At 43.2% G+C, this 24,115-nt stretch overlaps 1 protein-coding gene across 1 annotated transcript in view; it reads right to left on the reverse strand.

Annotated features, from left to right (window-relative positions):
* LOC147442257 (cytochrome c oxidase subunit 5b-1, mitochondrial-like) overlaps positions 1 to 10,711 on the reverse strand; it is a 42,753-nt gene extending 32,042 nt beyond the window's left edge. Inside the window, exons 1-4 of the mRNA XM_086528487.1 lie at positions 10,617 to 10,711; positions 10,314 to 10,536; positions 9,400 to 9,497; positions 9,264 to 9,314 (exon numbers count right to left, since the gene is read on the reverse strand). Coding sequence (XP_086384613.1) covers positions 9,264 to 9,314; positions 9,400 to 9,497; positions 10,314 to 10,527 — 363 coding nt within the window. The 5' untranslated portion in view covers positions 10,528 to 10,536; positions 10,617 to 10,711. The remainder of the gene's footprint in view (positions 1 to 9,263; positions 9,315 to 9,399; positions 9,498 to 10,313; positions 10,537 to 10,616) is intronic.
* Positions 10,712 to 24,115: the final 13,404 nt, after the last annotated feature.

Here is a 24,115-nt window from a genome sequence, read left to right on the forward strand (position 1 = left end):
TAGAGATATTGGCCCCAAAGACTGGCGCCCCTTTCGGTATTTCTTTTTGTATTAATCAATCATCAAAGTACAAGAGAGCGGTTAGGGTTTCACTCTCAGACTCTGCGTCCAGATGCTCTCAGAAGTGAGACCCTCCCCACTTATTTAAAGGTTACAAGGGATGCCCAAAAGCAGAGCCCCAAAAGCTTTTAAAATCAAAAGCAGTAGTCCTCTCTCTCTCTTTAGAGAGTCTTTTCTTTTTTTATATAAAAAAAAACAAAATTCGCGTCGCTCATCATTTCCAAAAAGTGATTGATATCCCGGCAATGGAACCATGAAACCGGCCCGTAGGGCGGTAGGCGTTGGCTTTCACCCGAAATTCTTTACTTAAACACACACACAGAGCACTTTGCAAAGGAGACCTGTAACGAGAATTAACACTTCATCACACACACGGCTCGGAAGCTAGAATGCTCCGAGCAGACGCCGACAACCTGTAGGCCCCAAAATTGGCGCCCCTTTCGGTATTTCTTTATTCTTTAGGAGGGTAAATTACAAGGTAAGGTCCTGGGAATCCTTCACGTGTATCCACCTAGATACCATTTGATTTGGCCAAATTTCGGCAGCATAACAGCCCCAAAACTTGCGCGAAACCAATTCCCCTGCTGGAACTCGCTTGCACTGTCGTATACCCTCTGATTCCTGTCCAAAAACAGTAAATTCAGCACGCTGTATTTACTGGTTTTTGCCCTGTTTTCAGCCCCAAACAGTCCCCTAACTGTCCTTTGCCAGTGGGGCACGATTCCCAATGATCCTGGCGTCCGTATGGCTGAAAAACAGTCAAATTACAGCGCATACACAGCGCTGATTTTGCACCTGTACGGTGAGGTTATGACCCTCACCAGTGCCTGCTTTGGAGCAGCAGTTAGCTACCCCTGTTCCTGCTCACGGAGGCTCTTGCCTCAGCACAAAAGCATGAACCCACACAACTGTACATCAGTCAAATGAGTAGCCCTCTTGTGGGGCATCACATAACTGCACGTAGGGGAGAAAGAGAGCAGTATGTAGCGTGCGGGGCATCACTCCCGTCACCATACTGTGCATAGAGGGCAAGGTAAGCATTCCATAGCTTCTGTACCTGTTGCAATCCGCCTGTGGCTGAAAATGGCGCCCCCTTTGTTGATATGCAGCTCGTTTTTCCTCCCAGAGTGGCAGAATCGTTCACAAGCTGACACGTCGCCCAGTTTCCGAGTTTGGGCTTTCCTTGCTAAAAATATCTCAACTGGTGCGTCAGTTGACTTCGCGGCAGAGTTGTAAAGTGTTCCCCTAGTCATACTGAAGGTAATGACGCGAACACATTTCGTGGCCCAAAATAGCAGTTCCCTAACTTTTAGGAGATGCTTCCGTTGGGCTCCCACTGGTCTTCTGACCATCTATCCTCATTGGGACCGCATCCAAAAATGCAATGTGGCCCAACTGTCGGATACTTTTTGTTGGTAGTCCCACCTTGACTTTACGCCTTAATTGAGTTCACTTCCTAGTATCCACCAACTTGCTAAGTGCGACGGGGGGACCTATATGATCTTGCTCTAAGCCTAGACATCCTCTTACCATACGAATTCCAGTGCCGACCACTTGCCGTCTGCGGGTGAATCTCCCGTTCACATTGGCCATACAATGTCCGACCGTTTGCTACTTCAAAAAGAGGGTCTCAAAACAAATAAAATAAACCCCATTGGAAAGAAACCAACAACCAAGGTTAGCAGTTGCCACATCTCTGTGACATGGTTAATAACTGCCACGTCCTCGTGACAGGAGCTCAAGAATCTAGATGCACGGGTAAAACCGGTGGTTCATTTGCTTCGAGTTCTGGATGGCATGGATCCTTGCATTGGCAAGATTTATGAGGCAATGGACCGCATGATCGAGCAGCTTGCACAGCTTGAGCCGAACGCGGAGCGATATGAGGAGATCCATGCGCTTTGCAGCTCGAGGTGGAATTCATATGCCTCTCCTTTACACGGGGTAGCGTACATGGTGGATCCATAGTTCCAAGGTGCAGGGCAAGAGACAGATAGAGAAGTCATGAACCAATTTACAGAGATCTTAAACAAGATGGTTCTTGACAGAGATAGGCGACCCATCGTCAGAGATTAGTTGAGACGGTACAGAGAGATGCGGTGGTCATTTGGCAGTCCAGATGCTCAAATTGATCGCAAGAAGATAGGTTCAGTGCTATGGTGGGAGGACAATGGCTATGATGGCCCTGAGCTTCAGAGATTGACGATCCGTATTCTCAGTCAGTCAGTTAGTACCTCATGCTTGGAGCAATTGTGGAGTACCCTTAGCCACATTGCTTCCAAGAAGAGGAATCGGCTTCGAGAGGAGAAGGCAAATGATCTTCTCTTTGTCAGTGCAAATTTGAAAATACTTTGCAAGAGTACAGGCAAACAGACAGATCCTTTTACATAGTGGGAGATAGAGCAAGAGGCTCCTCAAGCAGGTGAACATGCACAGCCACCGACACCAGGCACTTCATCCGTGGCTGAGATCGAGTCGGGCCTAGAGCTCGTTGATGAGGAATGGGAGGATGTGCATGATTTACAACCGGCTACTCAGGCTAGTGGCTCTTGAGTCTTTAGTTTTTAGGCTCGAGAGTTGCGACTTTAGGACTTCTATTATCCTTACCTTTTTGTATGGTTGCTTGACCCTTGCCCGCTTTGACATTTGTAGCTACTAGCATCTTTATGGTATTTGTCACCTTCAGTCTTTTGGTATTGTGGTCACTCCTTTGGCCCCCTTGTAGTCTCGATTCTCATTATGGTATATGTCACCTTTGGTATTTTTGTAGCGCCTTGGCAGGCCTTGTTAGCCAGAATTAAGCAAAAATATTCTACTCTTGCAATGATTTGAGAGCTCTAATCTGTAATTACATGTATTATTGTGTACGGGCGTTGTGTTTGTTCAATGTTGTGTATGTACCATCATCCATGGCCGCGGCGCCGCACATCCCAATCAAGTCATAAAAATGTTGAATGGTCTTTGAATCGTGTTTTTTGTGGGTATTAGAGTCAAAGCACTCTAGTACTACTTGTATTCAAACACATAACGCTAAAAATAGCATTATTTGAATGTTTTTTAGCCTCCCGTTTCGCACCGTTCCTGTTCCGGACACCTACCCGTTCCCCCGTTCCGCAAGGAGGCCCGTCGGCCATTCAACGTTCTGGGTAACTATGATGTCAAGTGATGTCCTATGATGTGACTCTCGATTGGTACATGTGCTAGATGTATTGTTCCTAGTGCGTAGGTACTAACAGTCAGTGTCTGCTAAGACAGTTTATGGCCTCTGTCTGTTTTGCAGGCGTAATCGAGGGCAATTATAATGCTTTCAAGAGGGAGGTATGTCACAAACCGGTGACGTGGCATGGCCCTAGCATCAAGTGGGGCAGCAGACCGGACACATGGCTAACAGACAAACCCGAAAAAAGCATTGACATGCTAACGTGGCAGATTTCTAGATTTCGCGCCGTAAATCCCGCTGACAGTGTTGACATGGCTGGCCGTACGGATCCCCGCTTTTCACGCTGACAGTGTACGGAAATTAGCTTTTTGTGCTGTTGAAAATCTACGCAAGCTAATTGGGAAGCTTTTGGGAATAGATGCTTTATTTTTACAAAGCTTTTAAAAGAACAGCTTTTGGGGCTCTGCTTTTGGGCATCCCTTGTAAACATTTAAATAGGTGGGCAGGGCCTCACAACTTAGAGCATCTGGACGCAGAGTCTGAGAGTGAGAACCCTCCCACTCTCTTGTACTTTGAACACGGATTAATACAAAAAGAAATACCGAAATGGGCGCCAGTCTTTGGGGCCAACATCTCTAGGCACGGAACTCCGCCGAGCCGTGTCGAATCAATTGTGAATTGTAATCTGTTTTGAAGTGAATCTCTCTTGTGTCACGGTAGAATCTTGACTTGGAGTGTCCATGATTGTTACAAATCGCCCTCGATTACGCCTGCAAAACAGACAGAGGCCATAAAATATCTTAGCAGACACTGACTGTTAGTACCGATGCACTAGGCACAACACATCTAGCACATGTAGCAATCGACGGTCACATCACAGGACATCACTTGACATCATAGGACATCACATGACAAATCAATCACAGAAACATTCATTCCAAATCTCAGACCATGATTGCCAACAATATATTTAGTAATCACATCTAGATCCATTCCGGACTTCATTGATGTCGAGTTAACTAATCCCATATTGCGATCATGTCTATAGAGATTTTTTATTTTATTATCTTATTTCCGACTCAAGCATTGTCGTGTGCAAGTAGTCATTCGCTTCATGCACTGTCATGTGCGAGAAATCTTTCACCTCGAGCACTGTCGTGTGCAAGAATCTATCGCCTCAAGCACTGTCGTGTGCGAGAATCATTTGTGGGGATCCCAATCCATCACTATGTTCATCGGATCAGTCGTGATTCGTTATCAGGTTCATTCAAGATCTGTCATTGCTCCATCTCATTCTTAATCCTCCTCTTTTTCCAGAATTAAGAGATTCTTTCAAAAAACATAAGTTTTATTCAGAATTCAAAATCATCTTCCAAAAAAAAGGTCTTGTTTCACAAATCCATAAAGCAAAATAATGCTAATTCAAAAAGCTGACGAGTATCGCCTCGTCTTGCTGTTCTTTCAATGTGCCAATCATTCTGATTCTTGTGCCCTTTTGGGACACTTTGTAGCGATGTCCTTGTTCTCCACATTCAAAACACTTTCTTGCTTTGAAATATTCATCTCTTTGCTCTTCTATCAGTGAAGGTCGTCTATCTCTTCGTCGATTGTTTCTGCTCTGAGTTGTTGAAGGTTCATCTGATGGGTAAGTCAATTTATCCGAATGTATAGCAAATTCTACTTCGCGTGTCTCATCAACTGTTGTATAGACTCGCACTTCCTTGCGAGAAAATAATCTCGAATTTCTTTTGGGAAGCCCACAACAAAATCGTTCAATCTGCTCCTTAAATTTGATCTTCTTAAAGGATGAAACAAGTAGAAAATTTTCCAAAATCTTTCAATGTAAGAATCCAAAGATTTTGGGAACATGGTTCAAGTCAGTAATCACATCTCGATCGTATTCTTGTGTGAGCCATGAAGAAATAAAGAGTTTCTTGAATTTCAACCACTTTGTCGGCGCTTGTTTCCTTAACAGGAGAGTGGACCACCATGTCTGTGCATTGCCTTTCAGAAAGGATGCCGCCTGTCTGATCTTAGAGGGCTCTGTATAGTGGCCTCCAGAAAATGCTATGTCAAACTGTTGGAAAAAGGCTAAAGCCTTGGGAGGATCTCGAAACCCTGAAAAGTGCTCAAACTTTACAGTCTGTCCTCCCTCTTTGAATTCTTTGGGCTTTTTGCCGTTGTCGTCGAGAAAATCATATCGATTGGCTATGTAAAAATGCTTTCTTTTTTCATAAAACATGTGTTCTCTCCGTCCTGTCCACATCACTTGAATCAGAAGAAGATGAGGTGTCCGAGCTATCAAAAGATGAGGATGAACTGGGCGATCCTTCAAAGCGTACGCACTTCTTCTGTTTTTTGGCGTTTTCAAAAGTGGATTTTTGCCCCAAGTAACCAAGGAAATTAGTTCCCTTGTTACGTTGTTTCAATTGCTTTTCTATCAGCTTCTTTGTATCCAGAATGTGATTGATTCGGGCCTGGACCGCATCCTGGATTTCTGCTTCAGTAAACATTCTTGGAGTAGGAGGCTTCTTGATCGCCGGTTTGATTGGTGGCTGGGTGGTTTTTTGCCACAAAGTATGAACTTCAGACATCTTCTGTTGGGTCAAAAATTTTGCAAATTGGGGATCCTTAGTAAATTTAATCATCTGCTTCGTTGCCTCGTCAACCTGCTGTCGACGTTCCATCTCTTCAAGTTCGTAGTGAGTAGGCCGAGGTGGGCATACTCTTCCTCTGTTCGATCATGAGAATCTTCTCCGCGATCTCCTTTCGCATTCCCAGATGCAGAAGAAGTCGATTGATCTCTGTTGGAATCCATAAGTGTCACGAGAAAAGGATCGGATTTCCCGGTAGAAGAAAAATCGGTCGTGCTCTAATACCACTGTAACAAACTTGGACACCCCAAGTCTAGATTTTGTCACGACACAAGAGAGGATCACTTAAAATACTTCACAACTTTGAAATCACAGTTCGATTTGGTCGACACGACCCGGCGTAGTTCTGACGTCCGTGCCTAGAGAGATTAGCCCCAAAGACTAGCACCCCTTTCAGTATTTCTTTTATATTAATCTTTGAGCAAAGTACAACTCCCGTAGGGTCCTCCGCTCTCAGACTCAACGTCTAGATGCTCTGAAGAGCGAGGCCCTGAGGGCTCATTTATTCTTACAAGGGATGCCAAAAGCAGAGCCCCAAAATCAAAAGCTCCTAAACTTAAAAGCTTCTCAAACTAAAAGCAATTGTTTCAAAAGCTTTGAAAATTAAAGCATCAGGCCTCGAAAAGCATCTCAGCGCAAATCCAGGGATTCCGTACAATGTGTCAACATGAAAAGCGGAAGTCCATACGGCACACCAAGTCAGCACTGTCAGCGTGAAAAGCACCGCAGATTCCGGGCTGCCACGTTAGCATTAGGTCAGCGTGCTATTGGGCGTCCGTACTGGTTGCCACATGTCAGGGTGTGTCCGAGTCTGTTGCCACGTCACCGTTTGTGACATATGGGAACTTCCATGCCACACGTTGAACGGCAGAGTGTCAGAAAGGTTCGTATATAAAGGCCCTTGGCCTAAAAGTATCAAGCATGAAAAGCTTGGCCTCCAAACGCATCACACGTGAAAAGCATGCGCCCATGGGGCTACTTCCACAATTCGCAAACTGATCCATATAGTTGCCATGTCAACATGGACTTCCGCATAAAATCCAAGCATCCATACTATTTGCCGGTCAACACTCTTTAGGGTTTTCGGCTGGTGTTTGCTATTGTAAGGAACTTCCATTAGGGCTCTAACCCCCTTGGGGTCAAGCCACGTCGCAAGCTTGTGACACAAACCACAAAGATGAAAACAAAACCATTCATTTCTTGTAAATGTTTATAGACAAAAAAAGTAGCGAAGCTTACTTGTTTGGAACAAGTACTCGACTTTAAGCAATCACAACAAGGATAAGTAGAAACAGACTTAAACCTAGAATTTAGGCTACTTATGACCACGCAAACAAAAGAAAAAGAACAAATTCTTAAATCCTGTTGTAAGCTAAAGCTAAAATTAGAAACTACCAAGTATCAACCTAGAATAGGCATAACCAAACCAATAGGTGTTGAAAACTTGCCACCATGACCTTAAATTCATGTGTGTCCAAACAAGAGGAGCAAGATCAACACCTTTATCATGCATAGCATGGACAATAGCTATGACATCCCTACTAATCTTCATTGTCCAAAAGAAGGTGCAAGTTTGTATAAAGCTGAATTCATGATTCGAATGCACACACGAGTAACAAGATGCCATCCGTTTTGCATGATCTACAAGGAATGCTCACGATTGCAAAGGAAGGTATGAATCATGCCACCTTTATGCGAACCATTATAGACACCCTGGAAAGCTCCACACGGAGCTGAGTATATCTTTAAATATCCAAGACTCGAAATTACTCCCCACTAGCACATGCTCAAAGTTATGTTCTTGATATTGTGAACCATTCGAGTAACGTGTCCTGTAAATTGGATCTTTCCCTCACTCTTAGAATTCATCCGACATTTCACATTAGCTGTTTAAAGGTGTGTTTGATAGGATAAAGAGGGGTGAGTCAGTCATGCTCTATGATAGGAGGAGAAATCAGATAGATGTTTACACCTTTAAGTTGTCTTATGTCAGTGTTTGGCTTGAACTATATCATGCATGTAAGACGGATCCTACCGGAGAGTTAATACAAATGATTGTTGACATAGAATGATGGCATGGTTGTACCCGATCAACTGGAAGGCAAAGAGAGAGCGTACAAAACAATGACGTGGCACTTAGTTTTCCGTTGAGGCTCATGGCACATTTAATGGGGCTGGCATGGCAACCGGCGAAATGCTCTTTGGCAACAATTTGTAAAAGCGCTACCTGCTGAGCTTTTGAGGGCACCACTTTCCTTTTTGAGCACTTGTTTTTAGCAGAATTACTTTTGGGGGCCTCGTTTTTGTAAGAGTTGCCTTCGGGCCTCAATGCCTATTAACATGAGCCTTGGAAGTCCTCTTTTGGGAGATTGGGTGCATGGTTGAACATCTGCACAGTGACTCCCCAATAGTTATACTCTGAGGATTGTTTAATATATATACAAATTCAAAAGGGACTCTAGACTTGGGGGCCCATGCTTTTGGAAGTGGAACTTCGCCACTCCCCGTTTCTGGTGTTCTCTCTTTCCAAGTTCAAGTGTTTGCTGTTTCAGTTCAATTTGGTGACTGTTGCAGTGATTTTACCACCTTGCCAGTGGCTAACCATATACCAAACATTTAGAGAGGTTTGAGTTAGTACATAACATCCACAATTGTGGAAGATGAAGGAATGCATCAAGCCTCTTGAGCTTATGGCGTGAGCACGTTTGGCAATGAAGGATAACATATGCAAACGCTTGTATCGTCTTGTACCGTCTTTCTCTAATTGTACTTGAGACATGCTCATAGCCATTCATTGTCTAGCTATGGTAGGATGATGCATCCACTTGATCAAATATTCCAGCAGGCTTACGTTAAGGAGATTCAAGTGGAACATCGCAAGTGGTATCCTCCATGTTAGGATTTTCTCCCATGGAACAACCAACCTAGGAGCTTGCAGCTAGTCTCGCTTAGTGCGGCATTGCCTTAACTAAAAGCCTTATGTCCCATAGCACAAGCCAACACTTAGTGCCATGGTAATCAGCCTCTTGCAGGCCTCTCTATCTCTCAACTTTTATGAAAAAGAGAGTTGGTTTCTGTAATTGAAAGAAAAGAGATGGGGCAATACAAAACTTATAGAAAAGCATGATACCACATGTTCCTATAGCAAACTTCCACAACTTTTACAAAAGTGAATAGACTGCAATCCATTCTCTACTCCATCCACACTAATAACCATACTTATACCCCAATCCAAATGTAGGAAAATCTCTGCATCTCAATGCTCACATAAGAAAAACGGCCTATGTTTTGCTTATTTATATATGAGGAACATATGGATACAACCATGTTACCTAATTTAAGAAAGTGCAAAACAGGTTGCATTAACATCATAAAAATTAAAGAGACACCTTTGTTCCAAAAGGTCCGCGAGGAGGTTCTAAGTCAAACAGCCTTTTGCCCTGTAGTCACAAATGCAATACTGATAAGAGCGAAGAAAAAGCAGCTTTTCAAGGTCCTCAGATCCCAAAAGAAATGAATCAGAACCTCCTTTTCTGCCACAAGTTCTGCAAGTTCGACACCCGTTGCAATACCAAACTCAAAATCCGGCTCATCACTGATGACCACCTCTACCTTTGGCAACTCTGGAGTACTTGCAAACAGCACAATAAAGAATCAATACACTCCTTCGACTTTAAATCTATAATAACATTGGTATTCAGACTTGAGGGACCCAAACAAAGACCTTCATTTGCATAACTGCATGCTAAGTCGCATAATCTGCAGTTCACAGAAATCCATATCTCGGCCACGAATAGCTACCCTAAATTTGGGCAAGCACTTTTTTACAAAAGGGGAACAAATGCGTAACTATGCCAAGCCAGCCAGAACTCTGAAAAAAAAAACTCTCTGCTCAATTATGAATGAATGTCCACCCCAACTCTTAAATCTGATCATCCCACATGGCATCCCAAAAAAGTAGTGGAGCACCCTCCCCCATGTATGACAGCCAGTGCTTGCTTTGTAACAAACAAAACAAGAGAGCAGTTCAGACAAGGGCAACCAAAATTTCCCAGGGCCCTAAAAAAATTATGATCCCGTTACAAAATGAGGACTCGTGAACAGACGCCAAAATCTGACATTTCTGATATCATTTCCTTCCTAAAAATAAGGATAGTAACGCTGGTTATAAAAAGACTCAAGACTGGTTGGCCGTGCACCATTAACTACATTCCAATGGCTACTCCCGTGCCTCAGCAAAGGTGGTGCATTGGCAAAACGCCATATTTAGAGAGCATGCGAATTAAGACAAAATCAAGCTCTTCCCTTGACCACCGCACCTTATGTCTTAATCAACAAACGACCGACTTGGGCTCTTAAGGATAACTGCTTTGCAATGTCTCTGAGCTACTTTATCTTGCATCAGGCTAGAGGCAATGCAAGTTAGCAATCTCGCGTACCTTCCAGGTTCGTAACCAGTTTTTTCTCGGGATGAGAAGCAGGCGCAGGAGGCTCTGCAGAAAAGCATCTCTGGAAGCGAGAGTACGTGGGATCCGCAAGGGGTACAACCCATGGAGATAGCTCAAAAGCTCGCCGTGATGCGGCTGTGGACGGTAATGCGCGGGCGCCATTTCTAACAGAGGGCAGGAACCTCCTGCTTGCACACCTCCACATCTTCCCTAGCTGCACGATTTCGCGGGAACGACAATGCTGAAGGGCGGAAACACGAAGACAACGATCGCGCTTCACTCAGAAAACCCTACCTGCGGAAGAAGGTCAATATTGTCATTTCGAGCATTTCAAGTTTCAACCTTCACACAGGTGGTCATAGAAGGACTCTGGTCTTATTTGATGCTACAACTCTCAAAGTGATGCTTAGAAGTGCACAAGCAGTTTAGAATGTTTCATGGTAAACTATATTCCCAATGTAGTTTTCGCTACTGCGATGTTGTGTAATGTAAATTGGGCGCATGAGGCATGTGTGTGTGCAAGCAATTAGAAGTATGTGCATTCTAAGACCATGGCTTTGCATGCTTTTTAATTAGTTGTGTGTGTGCGCGCGCATGCTTGTGCTTGTTTAGAGAGGTGTGTATAATAAGAATGGTAAGAGAATGCATTTGCATGTGTGTATGTTGTTGTATTAAAATAATACTTAGACATAAAAGAACACTATGTTCAAAAAACATTTGACTATAAACTACTAAGAAACATTTGCACTAAAAACTTTTTTACATTCCAAACATTTTTGTACAATATAGTCAAAATGTGGAAACATTCCAATTATTCTATACATCGGGATAGAAATGAGTTTATGGATGAACTAAGTTTTCATATTCAAGGTTTAAACTAAACCCTTTAAACAAAAATAGAATTCCCACTTGCGATCATACAAACAAAACAACAATTTTTGTTACCTTTGGATATCCTATCAGTTGTAAGTAATGTCATCCTTAAAAATTATTAGATTATCCATTGTTATATTTAAATTCAAAATAGTTTTTGGTAGTAAAGTAGAAGTATACATATAACTGTGTTTAGTTTAACTCCATATAACTGTGTTTAATTTAACTCTTGATTTTTGTCAAAAATTCATCACCCCTTTTGTTGGGGATGGCATTAAGTATTAAAAGTCCTTTTGTAGTTAAATATTTTTAGCCATTTGGTCTCTTTCTATGTTTATACGAACTACCTATCCTTTGAAGCTTAATGAACATTTAGAAATTAAATCAAATGAAGATCAGTTCTTTTTTACTTACTGCCAGAATCATCCAATTTCAATAATCAATAAAAAATTTTAGGGGCACAATCTATTTTGTCTATAACAAATTTGTAATTCCCTTTTTTTGTTGTTCCAGAATCATAAATCAATTGAATATGCCCACTCCATACTCTCAAAGAAGTATCGAAACAAACATGAGAGGCTTCTGAGTTTTTGTAATAACCATAGGCCATCTGTATACTAAAAAATTTTAATTCCTTTTGGTTTTATGGCATAGTAAGGAATACCAGACTATCCAATTTGTTTTGCCAAAGATCACCAGCAAAGTTCATATCAGTAGTATTTAAGGCTTAACAAGTGCTTTCTTCTCTTCATAATTATCTAAGTATTCAAATCAATATAGGACTAGTAAGAACCAATAAAAAACTAGGTTTTGTTCAAAGTAAACCAAACAACACTCCTAGTATATACAAATCCTGCTAGAATGATTCAAATCTAGACCTGAAACAAAGTATGCACAAGCAAAAAAAGAGACAAATTTGTAGACCATGGCACGTGTCTGTGCATGCATTTGGGAAGGGGGAGAAGAGGACAAAGCAATCGGAGGAAACAACACACGTGAGAGTCACTACGTGTTTTCTTTATTGTATGTACACTTGACGAGTCAATCAAATTAGTGAGTTAGTGTGTAGAGGGTGTTAGTCGCAGGTGGACAGCCACAAGCGTTTACTCCAGCAATCTCCCAGTTAAAGGTTAACATTGTTATGGAATTGATATTTTATTGTTTATTGCAGTTGACAGGTGGAAAAGACTTGACCGAGTTAGGCTATTGCAAAAGGATATCATATTTATGTATATTTGATTATTCAAGTGCTCTTTATGAGCTTTGGCCATTTATGATCGGCCGGCCAGTTTGTAACCAATTTGACCATTCAAGAATCTATAAATTAAATACGTGCAAGAGGGAAATGGTCACTCTTGCACGGGGGGAGATTGCACCCAGTGTTTGCGTTTTTCTTCTCTCCTCTTCCCTCTTCTCTCTCGTCGTGCCGGCGTAGCACTCTGCTCTAGGAGGTGCGCCTGCACGCGCTCTCTTGCTCTCTCCCGCTCTCTGTCTCTCTCTATTTGGGTTGTGCTCGATTATGGATTTGTGCGAGTCGGCAAGTACGTAGATTTATTTGTTTATGTCTTGCTATGTGCTATTTCAAGTATTTTGCAGGGCAGCCAGGCTTCCCGTTGGTAGCAGTGGTATCAGAGCGAAGGCTACGCTCCCAGACTGAACAATCTGAGAAGCAACAGCTAAGTGGTTTTTCTTTCTTATGTTTGCAAATTTTGCTAATTGCTTCACTTAATGTTGATTGCATGATGCAATTAATGTTTTTTTTATTGAAATTTAAGAGAGTCCTTTGTTTATCGCCATAATTTAGTGCTTGTTAATGTAAATATTGTGTTAATTAAACACAGAAAACATGGATTAAACTAAAAATCATGTCGATATGATTAGTTACGACAAAGAGGAGTAATGCATAGCATTTAGTAGGTCAATATTAAGCAGAGCAGAATCTTACTTGAGAGGGCTTAGCGACAGTTTACATTATAGGATTACGAGGAGAAATTTTAAGGTCGTAGAAAAGTTGAACACAGACAAGAATAGAAGCAAAGGAAGATTAAGGATCCCGAGTGAACCTTTGAGCTGCGCTCAAACTTGATCGTGGAGTGGATTATGACGAGGAGATAAGCACAATCGTTAGCACCGATGCCGCTTGCCAAGGGGCAGGCATGAGTATTATACCGTCCTCCGAATTCACGATGAGATAGTTCTCAAGGGAAAAAGCCCTTGAGCTTCCCTTTACTAACAAGCGACAATGGCAGCATACTCCACAATAGGTGGCGCAAGAGGGCAAGACACATCACAGAGAAGTGTGAAGATAGGCGATTTTGCTCTCCCCCTCGACGGCAATAGGCAAAGGGAACCGCCACCAGTGCTGGCTTGGGCGCAACCTACTCGACCTGCATATATGTTACTTGGCGGTAGCAAATGATCTCATGGCTTCACTGCAGCCAGGGCATCACCGACATGCAATATCAAAGTGTCCGAACTCATCGTCATTTAGCCCTGATCATTTGCGTACGTCATCGTCATTTAGCCATGATACCCTAATTGCCGCTCCAGTATGAGTTCAGTGTTGTCGACCACATGTGGCAGTCATGTACAATGCCAGACACTTTTGTCTAACGCCAACACAGGGAGTGTCTGGTAGGTAACGAACTGAGAAAAATGTCTCGACAAGCGTTTTTTTTTTGGCATGCAACACCACCCGGCCTGCACCACTCATTCGCATCGCATGCAAACTGAAGCTGCAGGAAACCAACCGTTCGTGCCTTTCTGAGAAGAGACGTCAACTGGCCCTTTTGCGTAACCATGCAGCAGTCCTTAGCCACTCACCAAAGACTGCCACTCATCTTCCAACCACCCGCCACCCTCGATCTCTCTCTATCTCTCCTTTGCAGACACCAATCCCACTGCATGTCTCTCTCTTACTCGGGCCACCAACCACTCCGTGTGTTCTCCATGCAAGCTGGTCGAGACCACTTCCAGGTTCACCGGGCTTCACCCACTCCTCGCCATGCTTCCTCTGCACCCGAGTAGTTACCTCTTCTCTTTCAGCGGCGCCCACCTTGCAGCTATTGTAACATTTAATGGCCTAAAATCTTATGTGTAGCGGAAATTAGCATGAACATAGTGAGCATTTCATTAGAGTTGATTCCTAATGAGAATTACAAGAGTGCTTGGGTGGAGAGAGCAACAAAAAGCATAACACCTAGTTAGATAGCATCGACAATACTTTCAAAAGAGAGAGCAATTAAGCTATTGACAACAGTTGAGGACCGGATTTGCATGGAGCCGGTCCCCCCTCCAAAAGGCTTTGTATTATGGTTTCTCCCATCAAGAGAGACATTGTACAATACAATTCTTTGTGTTCCTTCAAGACGAGCTAGTGCAATGAAGATGGAAGCTTCATACACCAAGCAAAACACTTAATCAATCACAACTTGAATTATCCCCGTTCTCAGACCCAAGACCTCACACACCTTCGAAGATGGTGAGAGCTAGCAGGGTATGAGAGTAGATTGAGAGGAAAAAGAAGTATCTTACGAGAAAGAAGTACATCTCCTCACATAATCACTCATATTAGCATAGCTTAGCTTAGTAATTAGCTTGGTAGAGAAGATGAGCATGCATTGAAGCTTGGCTCTTGGTTGGATTTGCATCCACATGCCAAGAGAGTGTTGATGTAGGCTTCTATCTCACAAGCTTGGAGTAGGTGATGAGCTCTCCATTAAAGCTTGGGAGGAGATAGAGTATTTTCCCTTCACACATGGTCAAGTGTGAGAGTGTGTGTGTCCATGCCAAGCAAAAATCAGCCCCCTCCCTCTCTTGGGCGAGCCCTAGCTGCTAAGTTAGTCTGGCTTTTGCCTCATTGGACCTCCCCAGGTCAAGCCAATAGGGATTAAGCAGCATAAGTGATAGCCTTCTGACATGTGTCCCCCTTTCCCCTTTTGTGAGAGCTTTAGATAATTAAATAATTAAACTAAACTCTCATTGGACCCCTTTGCCTCCTGGCCAATAGGAATCAGGCAAGCCATGGGGCTCCTGAATGCTCATTGGACCCCTTGGGAGACTGCCCAATAGTCTTCTAGGACACTTAATTCTTATTGGTTTCTTTTATTAAATGTTTTTAAATTAATTAAACTAGATTTACTCTAGCCTAATTCTCATTGGTCCACTTCAAGGGTCTTCCAATAGGAATTGGGCATACCTTGTGGGCATCTGGCCTAGGGAGTTGACATGTGTCCCTCATTCCCTTTGTGTAAAGGGAGCCTGTGTGTGTGTGTGTGTGGCTTTCTCTCTCATCCCCTAGCTTTGGGGCTCGCCCCCTCCCATGTAGGGATGTAGAAAGACTTTTTGGGCACACACTAAGCATCCAATTTTCCCTAAGGTTGACCTTTGGACACAACCTTTGAATTTTGGAACCTTAGCATTTTGGAAGTCTTAATGGGCTGAACCTTAGGGTCTTTTTAGCCCGTTGTTTCACATGGCTCTTTTGCAGATGGCCCCCCCTTTGGATCCCTATTTTCCCTCCTTTGGATCCCTACTGTGGCCGGTCTGCTAACTTAACCAATATTCTAGCTTTTTCTCCCTTGGCACTTCCCCACATTAAATGATCAGTTTAATATGAGAAAATCATTTAGGAGAATTAGATATTGATTATTATGACAGCTATCAACCACCTACAGTTTTCTTCTGTGGTCACCACTCCACCAAAACCCTATGGCTTCAACTCCTAGCTACACACACGCACGTTCATTTGCATGCAGCTTCTCTCTCTGGTCTATTGGCAGCCACAAACACAGTGCATGTTTTACACTCTCTCTCTCTCTCTCTCTCTCTCTCTCTCTCTCTCTCTCTCTCTCTCTCTCTCTCTCTCTCTCTCTCTCTCTCTCTCTCTCTCTCTCTCTCTTTCACTAACCTCTCCCCCTCATCTGTTGCTTCTGCCACCCACACAAGAGTGCCCCCCCCCCCCACCCCCTTGGCGACCACCTACCCTGGCGGACAGTGCCGCAGCTTCTCAGTGACTGGCGCAAGGAACCAGATTTTACATCAGAAAGTGCATTAATGAGCAGTACTTCCATTCATACTTCCGCCTCTGACATGTGCAAGTACTTTTTGGCGCCGCCGCTGACAGGAGCGTCACAGACAGATTATTATGGCCCTCAGCTTGCTCATAAGCCTCTAATCTTCTTGCCTGCATGGACTTGAAAATGTCCATGGATGGTACTACTGCTGCAGAAGAGATTAATAAGAACAGAATTGTCGATGAAGCTCGTGAGCTTAACTACACCGCCCACAATGCAGCTGGGCGACGTTAACAGCAATATTAACAGTACTACTACTATACGTGATGAAGAACATACACAGATTAGTAATCGGAGTGCAATCACATGATGCTGCGGCGCACGAGGTGGCTCTTTTCTATGTCCAAGAGCATATCTTGGGATCCTTGGCACCATATTATATTAGCGAGCTTTTTCGGTAAACCTTGGGAGGCAGTTTGCAGTGTGATTACCTTCACTTTGACACAAGTGTGTGTTTTGGTCCCATGAGGCAAAAGCTTGAGGATAGACACACAGAGACCAGACACATAATGGAGAGGTAGATTTATTTACTATCACTAGAGAGGTGGACGCCATTTTCTGAGTATGTGAGTCACCATCCCTGTCACCCTCCCATGACGCCGGAGATATCCAATATAATCAGCAGAACATTCGAATCAAAATACCCGACGAAGCCGATGATCCACAAGAAGCATGACTTGACTTAATTCAGCTTGAGCTAACGAAGTAATCTAGTTGCTTGCAACGGTTTCTACCGATCGCATTGGCCTTCAAAGTCTTCACAAAAGGTTAGGCAATGGCATGATCACATTCTTCCCTTCGCCTGTAATGTCGGAGGAGCATTCTATTACTGCTTGTGTGGTTGTAGCTCAAGCATGTACCTCTCATATACACTATTTTTAGGGCTTGCTTTTCTTTGCACGGTTTTTCTTCTCTTGTTATATCAGGTGCATTGACGTAGTCGTCCACAAGACTATATAACCATTATCCCTTTATATAATAAACTTTAAGCGTTATTATTTAATGTGCTTCCAAAAGATGAACCCTTCATTGTGTAGGGTTCTTTTCCTTGAGACATTCCTTGCTGAGCACCTTGCTTGTCAGTGGTGGGGAGAGCTACAATATTTTTTCATGCTTGTGATGGGAAGCAGTATTCGAGACAAATCATTTTCCTAACCATACACAGAAAGAGGAAAGTTTAGAAGAATGACTTGTATTTTTTCTCTTTACACTCCTCTTAAATTTCAAGCGGAATGATTTCTTTTCCTCCTGGTCCTAAGGGGCATTATTGAATTTTCAAGTAACATGATTGTAAGCTAAGACACACTTTCCCAGGTGGGAAGGGCTGCAATTTTCAATCTTGTACGGTCTGTGTCTAATGGTTTGGCTTTGATATTGGTGTGTCTATATTAAGGAGGAGATAAGCGCTGCTATGTCCCTTGGTATTTCAGTGTTTGTGTATCCCTTCAAAGATGACCATTAAAAGTAGTTCCTACATAAAAAAAAATTTAAAAATAAAAATAAAATAAAAACAAATAAACACGTAATTCTCTTTGAGAGAGCAATGGTGGATATCAAACATTGGATCAGAGTAATCATAGCAATGTTTGTTGATCAAGTTAGGACTTGCCAAAAAAAAAAAAAAAATCCTGACTAAAGAAAATAAGGGCACACCTACAGCTCTTTTGCTTTTTTAAGTCAATATTCAAAGATTTTCAGGTATTTAGTACACTACAACTGGTAAAACTTTGTCAATTTACTTGAAGGAAAGATGGAATCTAGCTGATGTTTTGCTATTTTAGCTAGTTTCAACAACACTGGCAAAATTTTACTAGCTTCTAATTTTCTTGCAACAATCACTGGGTTTTATATATATATATATATATATATATATATATATATATATATATAATTTTTTTTTTAAAAAAACTTACTCACATATACAGTTCACCTCACCGATACATGACACCCATCTGTACGGCTTGAACTTTATGGCATCTGTACTTTGGTTTGTTCTACCTTGCATGACATTACTCAAATGATGAATTTTGTTGTTGCCCTTTATTTTCAAGAAGTTGTTTAAGCATTTGACGATTTGGATACTAGTCACTTCTTCAAACCGCCTCCAGGTACGTAATTTTACGTTGTTAAGTATGCTAACTCTCTTGTCTACAACTCTGGATGTGTCTACTGCCCCCATTCCAAAAGAGAACAACACAGTTACAACCCTCTCCAGCTTGTACGAGCATTCTATTTTTGTGCGACCCCCTAATCCGAATGGTCATTCTTTCAATTATACCTCTCTATTCACGCACACACTGCTTTGGCTTTTATTTCTCATTAATTTAAAGGATTTTTCCATTATGATCATTTCTCATTAAGCTATACAACTACTCATGTGAGCTAAGGTGCTCTAGGACAGTGAACAACAGTTTGTAAGTATCCTCCAAATTTGTCTGTCAGGCCAAGGGCCAGGACGGACATGCGGTCAAGGGGCGCTATATTTAGGGGCTAGGAGTCTATATATGGCACGGTTGGGGGGAGAGTTGCATGGTCCAGTCCCCCGCGGTCTAACATTGGTATCATAGCAAGGTGGAGAGGAGGAAGGAGGGTGGAGCCATGGCGGAGAAAGATGGCATGGTTCTCTTTTCAAGGCATGTACTCTCTCTCTCTCTATCCCTCTCTCCCGGAATCTCTCTCTTTCACGATTATGGTGGGCTGCTGTCCCAAGCCGGGAAGGAAGAAGGAGATGGGCGTCATGCATGAGGCATGCAAGAGGAGGGCCGTGGAAGCGGCAGCCTGCACAAGCCGGGGACGAGGCACACAGGTGTGCATGAACCCCTGTCAAGCCGAGGCGATGAGGAAGTAGAACCCGTGTGCAGGACCTCTTGAGGCGAGGGGACCGGGTGTGTTGACCGGCTCCAAAACAGCCGAAGTATGGCTTGACAGGAGCGTGTCGGCGAGCCAGGGAGTTTACGTATCTGCAGCAACCTCAAAAACGGACCTCAGCGCGCGTTGGCTCAGCCTTCTTGCTCGCGCAAGGCCGCAATCGCTGCTGCCTGCAGGGAGTTTTTTTTTTCGAATTTTTTTAAAACTTTACTTTAAGGTTATCAACTCATCCCCTTGGGAGGGGCAAGGCCCCACGTCCGCTCAGGCATGCAAAGCTCCGATTGGGCATGCAAAGGAACCATGGCTCTGGACGGACATGCGATTCAAGCTCGTGTGCAGGAAATTTACAAGCTACCTCTCGAAACCTCTCCATGTCGGGATTGAAAGCGGAGTCCAAGGCAAGCAGTGCTCCGGAAGCAGGGCGTTTAGTTGGCCATGATGCAAGGTTTCTAACTTCGACATGGATTGGAAATCACATGCAAGGCATCACTAGCGGCGGACGCCGATTGTTTTGAAAGGAATCCGGCCGACTCCCAGATTCAAGCAGTACCAAGTCTGGTACAGATTTGGACTCCAGACTCGAGAATTTATGGATCCCACGGGAGAGATCCAACACCATGCACGACAAAGTCGTGGGTTGGCATCTTGGAGAGGCTTCAAGGCGCATCTGTTAACGCTCCAGGTATTTTTGTCTATGTTTTAGCATTACTTTTTGCATTCTTTACAATCATCTACACTTTGTTTGGTTTTGTGAATTCCGACTGGTGCAATAGTTGCCACCCAAGAGATAGGTAGAATTTATCAAGCAAGGCTTGAATGCTTCTACGGCAACGCTATGGAAGTTCTCACAAGATTCCAAATTGGTTGCGCATTGGGCAAGGCCCTTGGTAGCAAGAAGTAAAGTAGTATTGAGCATGTGTTTAATAACTCTAGTATGCACTAGCATGGATGATCACGCCTATCATTCACAGAGCCAAGCAGGTATGCGCGGCATAATTTGCACGTGTTCTATTTTTTTTCCATTACATTACACTTTGCCACGGTCAATTGTTTGTGCATGATCGACAAGGTCGACTCTCTTTGCTATGACATCTGTCCTCGCTGATAGCATTTATTGGCAATGAGGCCGGACATAGTTATCTGAGGCATGGCTTCTCCTAAGTACCTCGATAGAGCACGCTCGTCATAGGTTACATGTTGCTTCAAAGGCACGACCAAGGACCAATTTTTCAGTATCTCAAGGAGATCGGCATGGCCTATTACTAGATTTGTTGTGGGCAGCAAGTTGCTCGCCATGGCTGACTTCTTGTCACTGTTTCTACAAACTGACAGAGGATGCTTGCCACACAATACTGGTTAATTTCACTTGAAATTGCTCGACAAGGTCGATTCTTTTTGTTATGATATCTGCAGCCACATTCGTTGACTGTCAGCACAAACATATTTCTATGAAGCAAGGCTTCACATCAGGCTTCTTGCGTTGACACTCCCCATGTTTGGCATATGCTATGAGCATACAACTTGGGAAGAATATGGCAAACTGTCTGCACGATATTTCATTCCGTACACTGGTTACAACAACAACCAGGTTCGCCCAGTTTAAGTTTTCCTTGTTTTTTCCATGTTTACACTTTCCTTGGCAATTACTATCATTGTGCAAAGCAAAGTGCTTTGGCAATTTTACACGAAGCAAGGCTTCTCCCTTGTGCCGCGTTACTGCCCATTGACCTCGAATCACGGGCATTGGCACACAAGTTTGGGAAACTGGTAGGACCAGCAGTTTGCTCCCATTTTAGGTGTGGTGATATCCCATTATGATGTACCACTACCAATGCAGATTGTGCAAGGCACTTTTGGTTTCCGCTCTCACGCTTGAGGCCGTCATATTAGCCAAGGGCTTATGCTTTTTCATGCAAGGCATGCTAAGCAAGTGGCATGGAATCCACCACTTCATAGATTACGCTTCCGCTATCACACTCGCAACTCTGTCAAGGATAGACTAAGCGATGGATTGTTGAACCTGATGGTTGGTTGCTATTACCACCCAACAATACTCAAAGGAACCTCAATCTAGCACTTATTTTCCAGGCAAAGTGCCAAAGCTATGTAGTACTCATACAATCACGACCCCTACACGGTAGGTGGGTCGGAGTGAGTTTTGTGTTTTTCTGTTATCTCTCTTGATGAGACAGTCATACCGAAAACCTGTGGAATGCTTATACGATAAGCTGCAATCAGACATACGATGCATAAGAGCACACAGTTTGGGCACACACTCTAAAAACTTAAGGAAAGTTCCTCAGCCCATCCTGCTATTCTTCTCTCTCTTTCTCTTTAAGGGAAAAATGAACATCTTCTAAGAAGCTTTTGATACGTGCAGCCTGAGCCAAGATGCTCTACCTTTCAGCTAGCACGTGGCTAAGATACTACTCATATTAGTCTTCAACGGTTCAATGGAGCCTGAGCCAAGGTGCTCTAACTCTCAACTAATTTGCATAAGGTCTATGAGCCACACAGGCTAAGAGCCATTGTCAGGCCAAGGGTAAGACCCAATTATTGGCATTCTTTGGGTGATTGTTTTCCAGATCGAACAGATCTACCCAGGGAAGTATACATCGACGTTAATGCATAAGCAAGCGTCTTGTCATTACAGATGTTTAGGGTGTTATTTTTGCACTACATGTTTTTAGTGCAACACTCAAGTTGAGTTTTTGATACATCTTCAACTCACAGCAGCTGATCTTTACAAGGCAGTATAGATGCAGCAAACAGTTGAGACAGCATGGCTGGCCGCTAGAGCTAGGCAGTTCACTTGTGTGGATTTCCTGCTCTCTCTATAGCACTACGGAGTGTCTATGGACATATTGTTTTGGGGTACGACCGGACGGGTGACTGCTACATCACCCCATAGGCATTGAGGATCATAGTTGATCTGCATTGAGGATCACAGTTTGATCTCTTTCAGTTAGAATTTCAAGGAAAGAATTCCACAATCTACCACGCGATAGCGGACAAACCCAACTTTTCAAGTTGATTCCAATCATTATGTACACGGTTAACTATGTTGGTTGCCGTTACCTGCTAGTTGAGCAGTTTCTACAAAGGGTCTTACTAAGGGGTTTGACTACGTAGATTTTAACCAAAGGGGTTGGATTGCGAAGGCAACACCCACGGATCCCATTGCAATGCTGTTTGTTTTTCAGGTAGGAGATGTGCTCCTCTCCGTTTGAATACTGGTAAGTGAACATTACGTTCAAACCTCCAGGTACGCATCTATTAATTTGGTGTTATTCCATTTTTTGTATGCTTTGCTTGTTTTTTTTTCAAGACGTATAAGTACGCTTGAATGTTACGGTGCCATGCCAAGGGCATGTCGGCACAAAGTATTTTGGGCCAAGTGTCCAATCTACCTTTTTGCCTTATGCTGTTACGAACCTACTTGTAGGGTTCGATTTGGCACATGTTGTCACATGGGATACAACATGGTTTAGGAACTCAAGGAGTTTGGTTTAGCCAGTATGGAGCATGATAATGAGGATCCCTCTCACTCGTGTCGCAGAGTGTTTGTAGTTACCTCCACACACAAGTACAGCTCATACTTGATGGATGTCACTTTTCCTGGCATCCTTACTTGAGACATATTCCACATGTGGAGAATATGAGTCTCTGGGACTGACACTGGCGCCCAATTCGAAATGATGTGTCGCGACGAAGTCCCTAGGTGCTGGTCGCATCCGTTCATTAGACCAATTGACGCACACAGTATCAGGAACAATTTCAATGGCCAAAAATTATCGGGTACTAAGTACAGACTTGTTGTGATTACAAGTGCTGTGAAACCACCTTAACGGAGGGTCATTTCTACATATAGCAAAGTATGCTACGTTCATGAGAATGTCTCATGGTTGGTTCCTAGGTGTGACCGGGTTGTCACATTCTATTATGGTCCAACTTTTGCTGCACAGTCTGCTACGTTCATGAGAAGGTCTCATGGTTGGTTCCTAGGTGTGACCGGGTTGTCACATTCTATTATGGTCCAACTTTGTTGCAAGATTTTTACGTAAGTATCGTGGAAAGTCTCGTCATGGAATTGCGGTTTGGATATGTTTGTGTTAAATGCATGCACACTAGGTGTTATGGGCCCTAGTGTTTAACACAAATTTATTTGGAGCGGCATGCAAATCCAGGGACTTTATTCTTTCTGCACCCTTTTTCATTGCTAGTGCAATCTCTCTTGCAGATTTCGTATGAGTTTACACCCTGCCATACAAGGTGATGGCTGAGTATGGATGTTAGTGATTGGTTGCTGGAACCTCCAATCTACCTTCAACCTAGTTGGTTGTCTCCATTCCATATCGAGTATATGGCTGGATACTCAATGGTTGAGTCATAGTTTGTCGTCAGTCGTGGAAGACTGTCTGTAAGTGGTTGGGGAAAGTACCTCACTCTTACTGCTGTTATTCATCCCATGGGCAGCTCACAAGTATTCTATTTAGTACTAAAGGATATGCTAAGCGCATACGTTAGTAAACCGTGCTAAAGGATATGCTAAGAGCATACGTTAGCACAATGCATTCTGAATAGGTGATTCTCTCCTTATTCTAGAATTTGCTTAGGTTAGGTTTTCAACTTTGAACACCTGTTGTGGTGGGGTTGGATACCGATAGTTTCATAAGTCAAGGACTTAGTAGGTGTGCTGACAGAGTATGTTGGCATGTAACCTTTGTTAGGGGTGAACATGTGGTTCTGTGTGTTCCAAAATGTTCAGAAGTCTGACATGAGGACACTCCCTATTCTATCTTTCAGTACCTATGAGCTTTTCAAGATACTCACATGAGTTATCATGAGTTACCATTTAGATACGGGTGGTTGCAAAAGGACAACAATGTTGAAAATCAAGATGTTGCTCTTGGTTTCATTGAACCTCCTCACTGCACCAGGTATCAGTCATATGGACAATTGGCCCGTGTAGAGGAT

This window comes from Adiantum capillus-veneris, chromosome 14, assembly GCF_014529385.1.
Source record: "Adiantum capillus-veneris isolate H3 chromosome 14, ASM1452938v2, whole genome shotgun sequence".
Classification (NCBI taxonomy): domain Eukaryota; kingdom Viridiplantae; phylum Streptophyta; class Polypodiopsida; order Polypodiales; family Pteridaceae; genus Adiantum; species Adiantum capillus-veneris.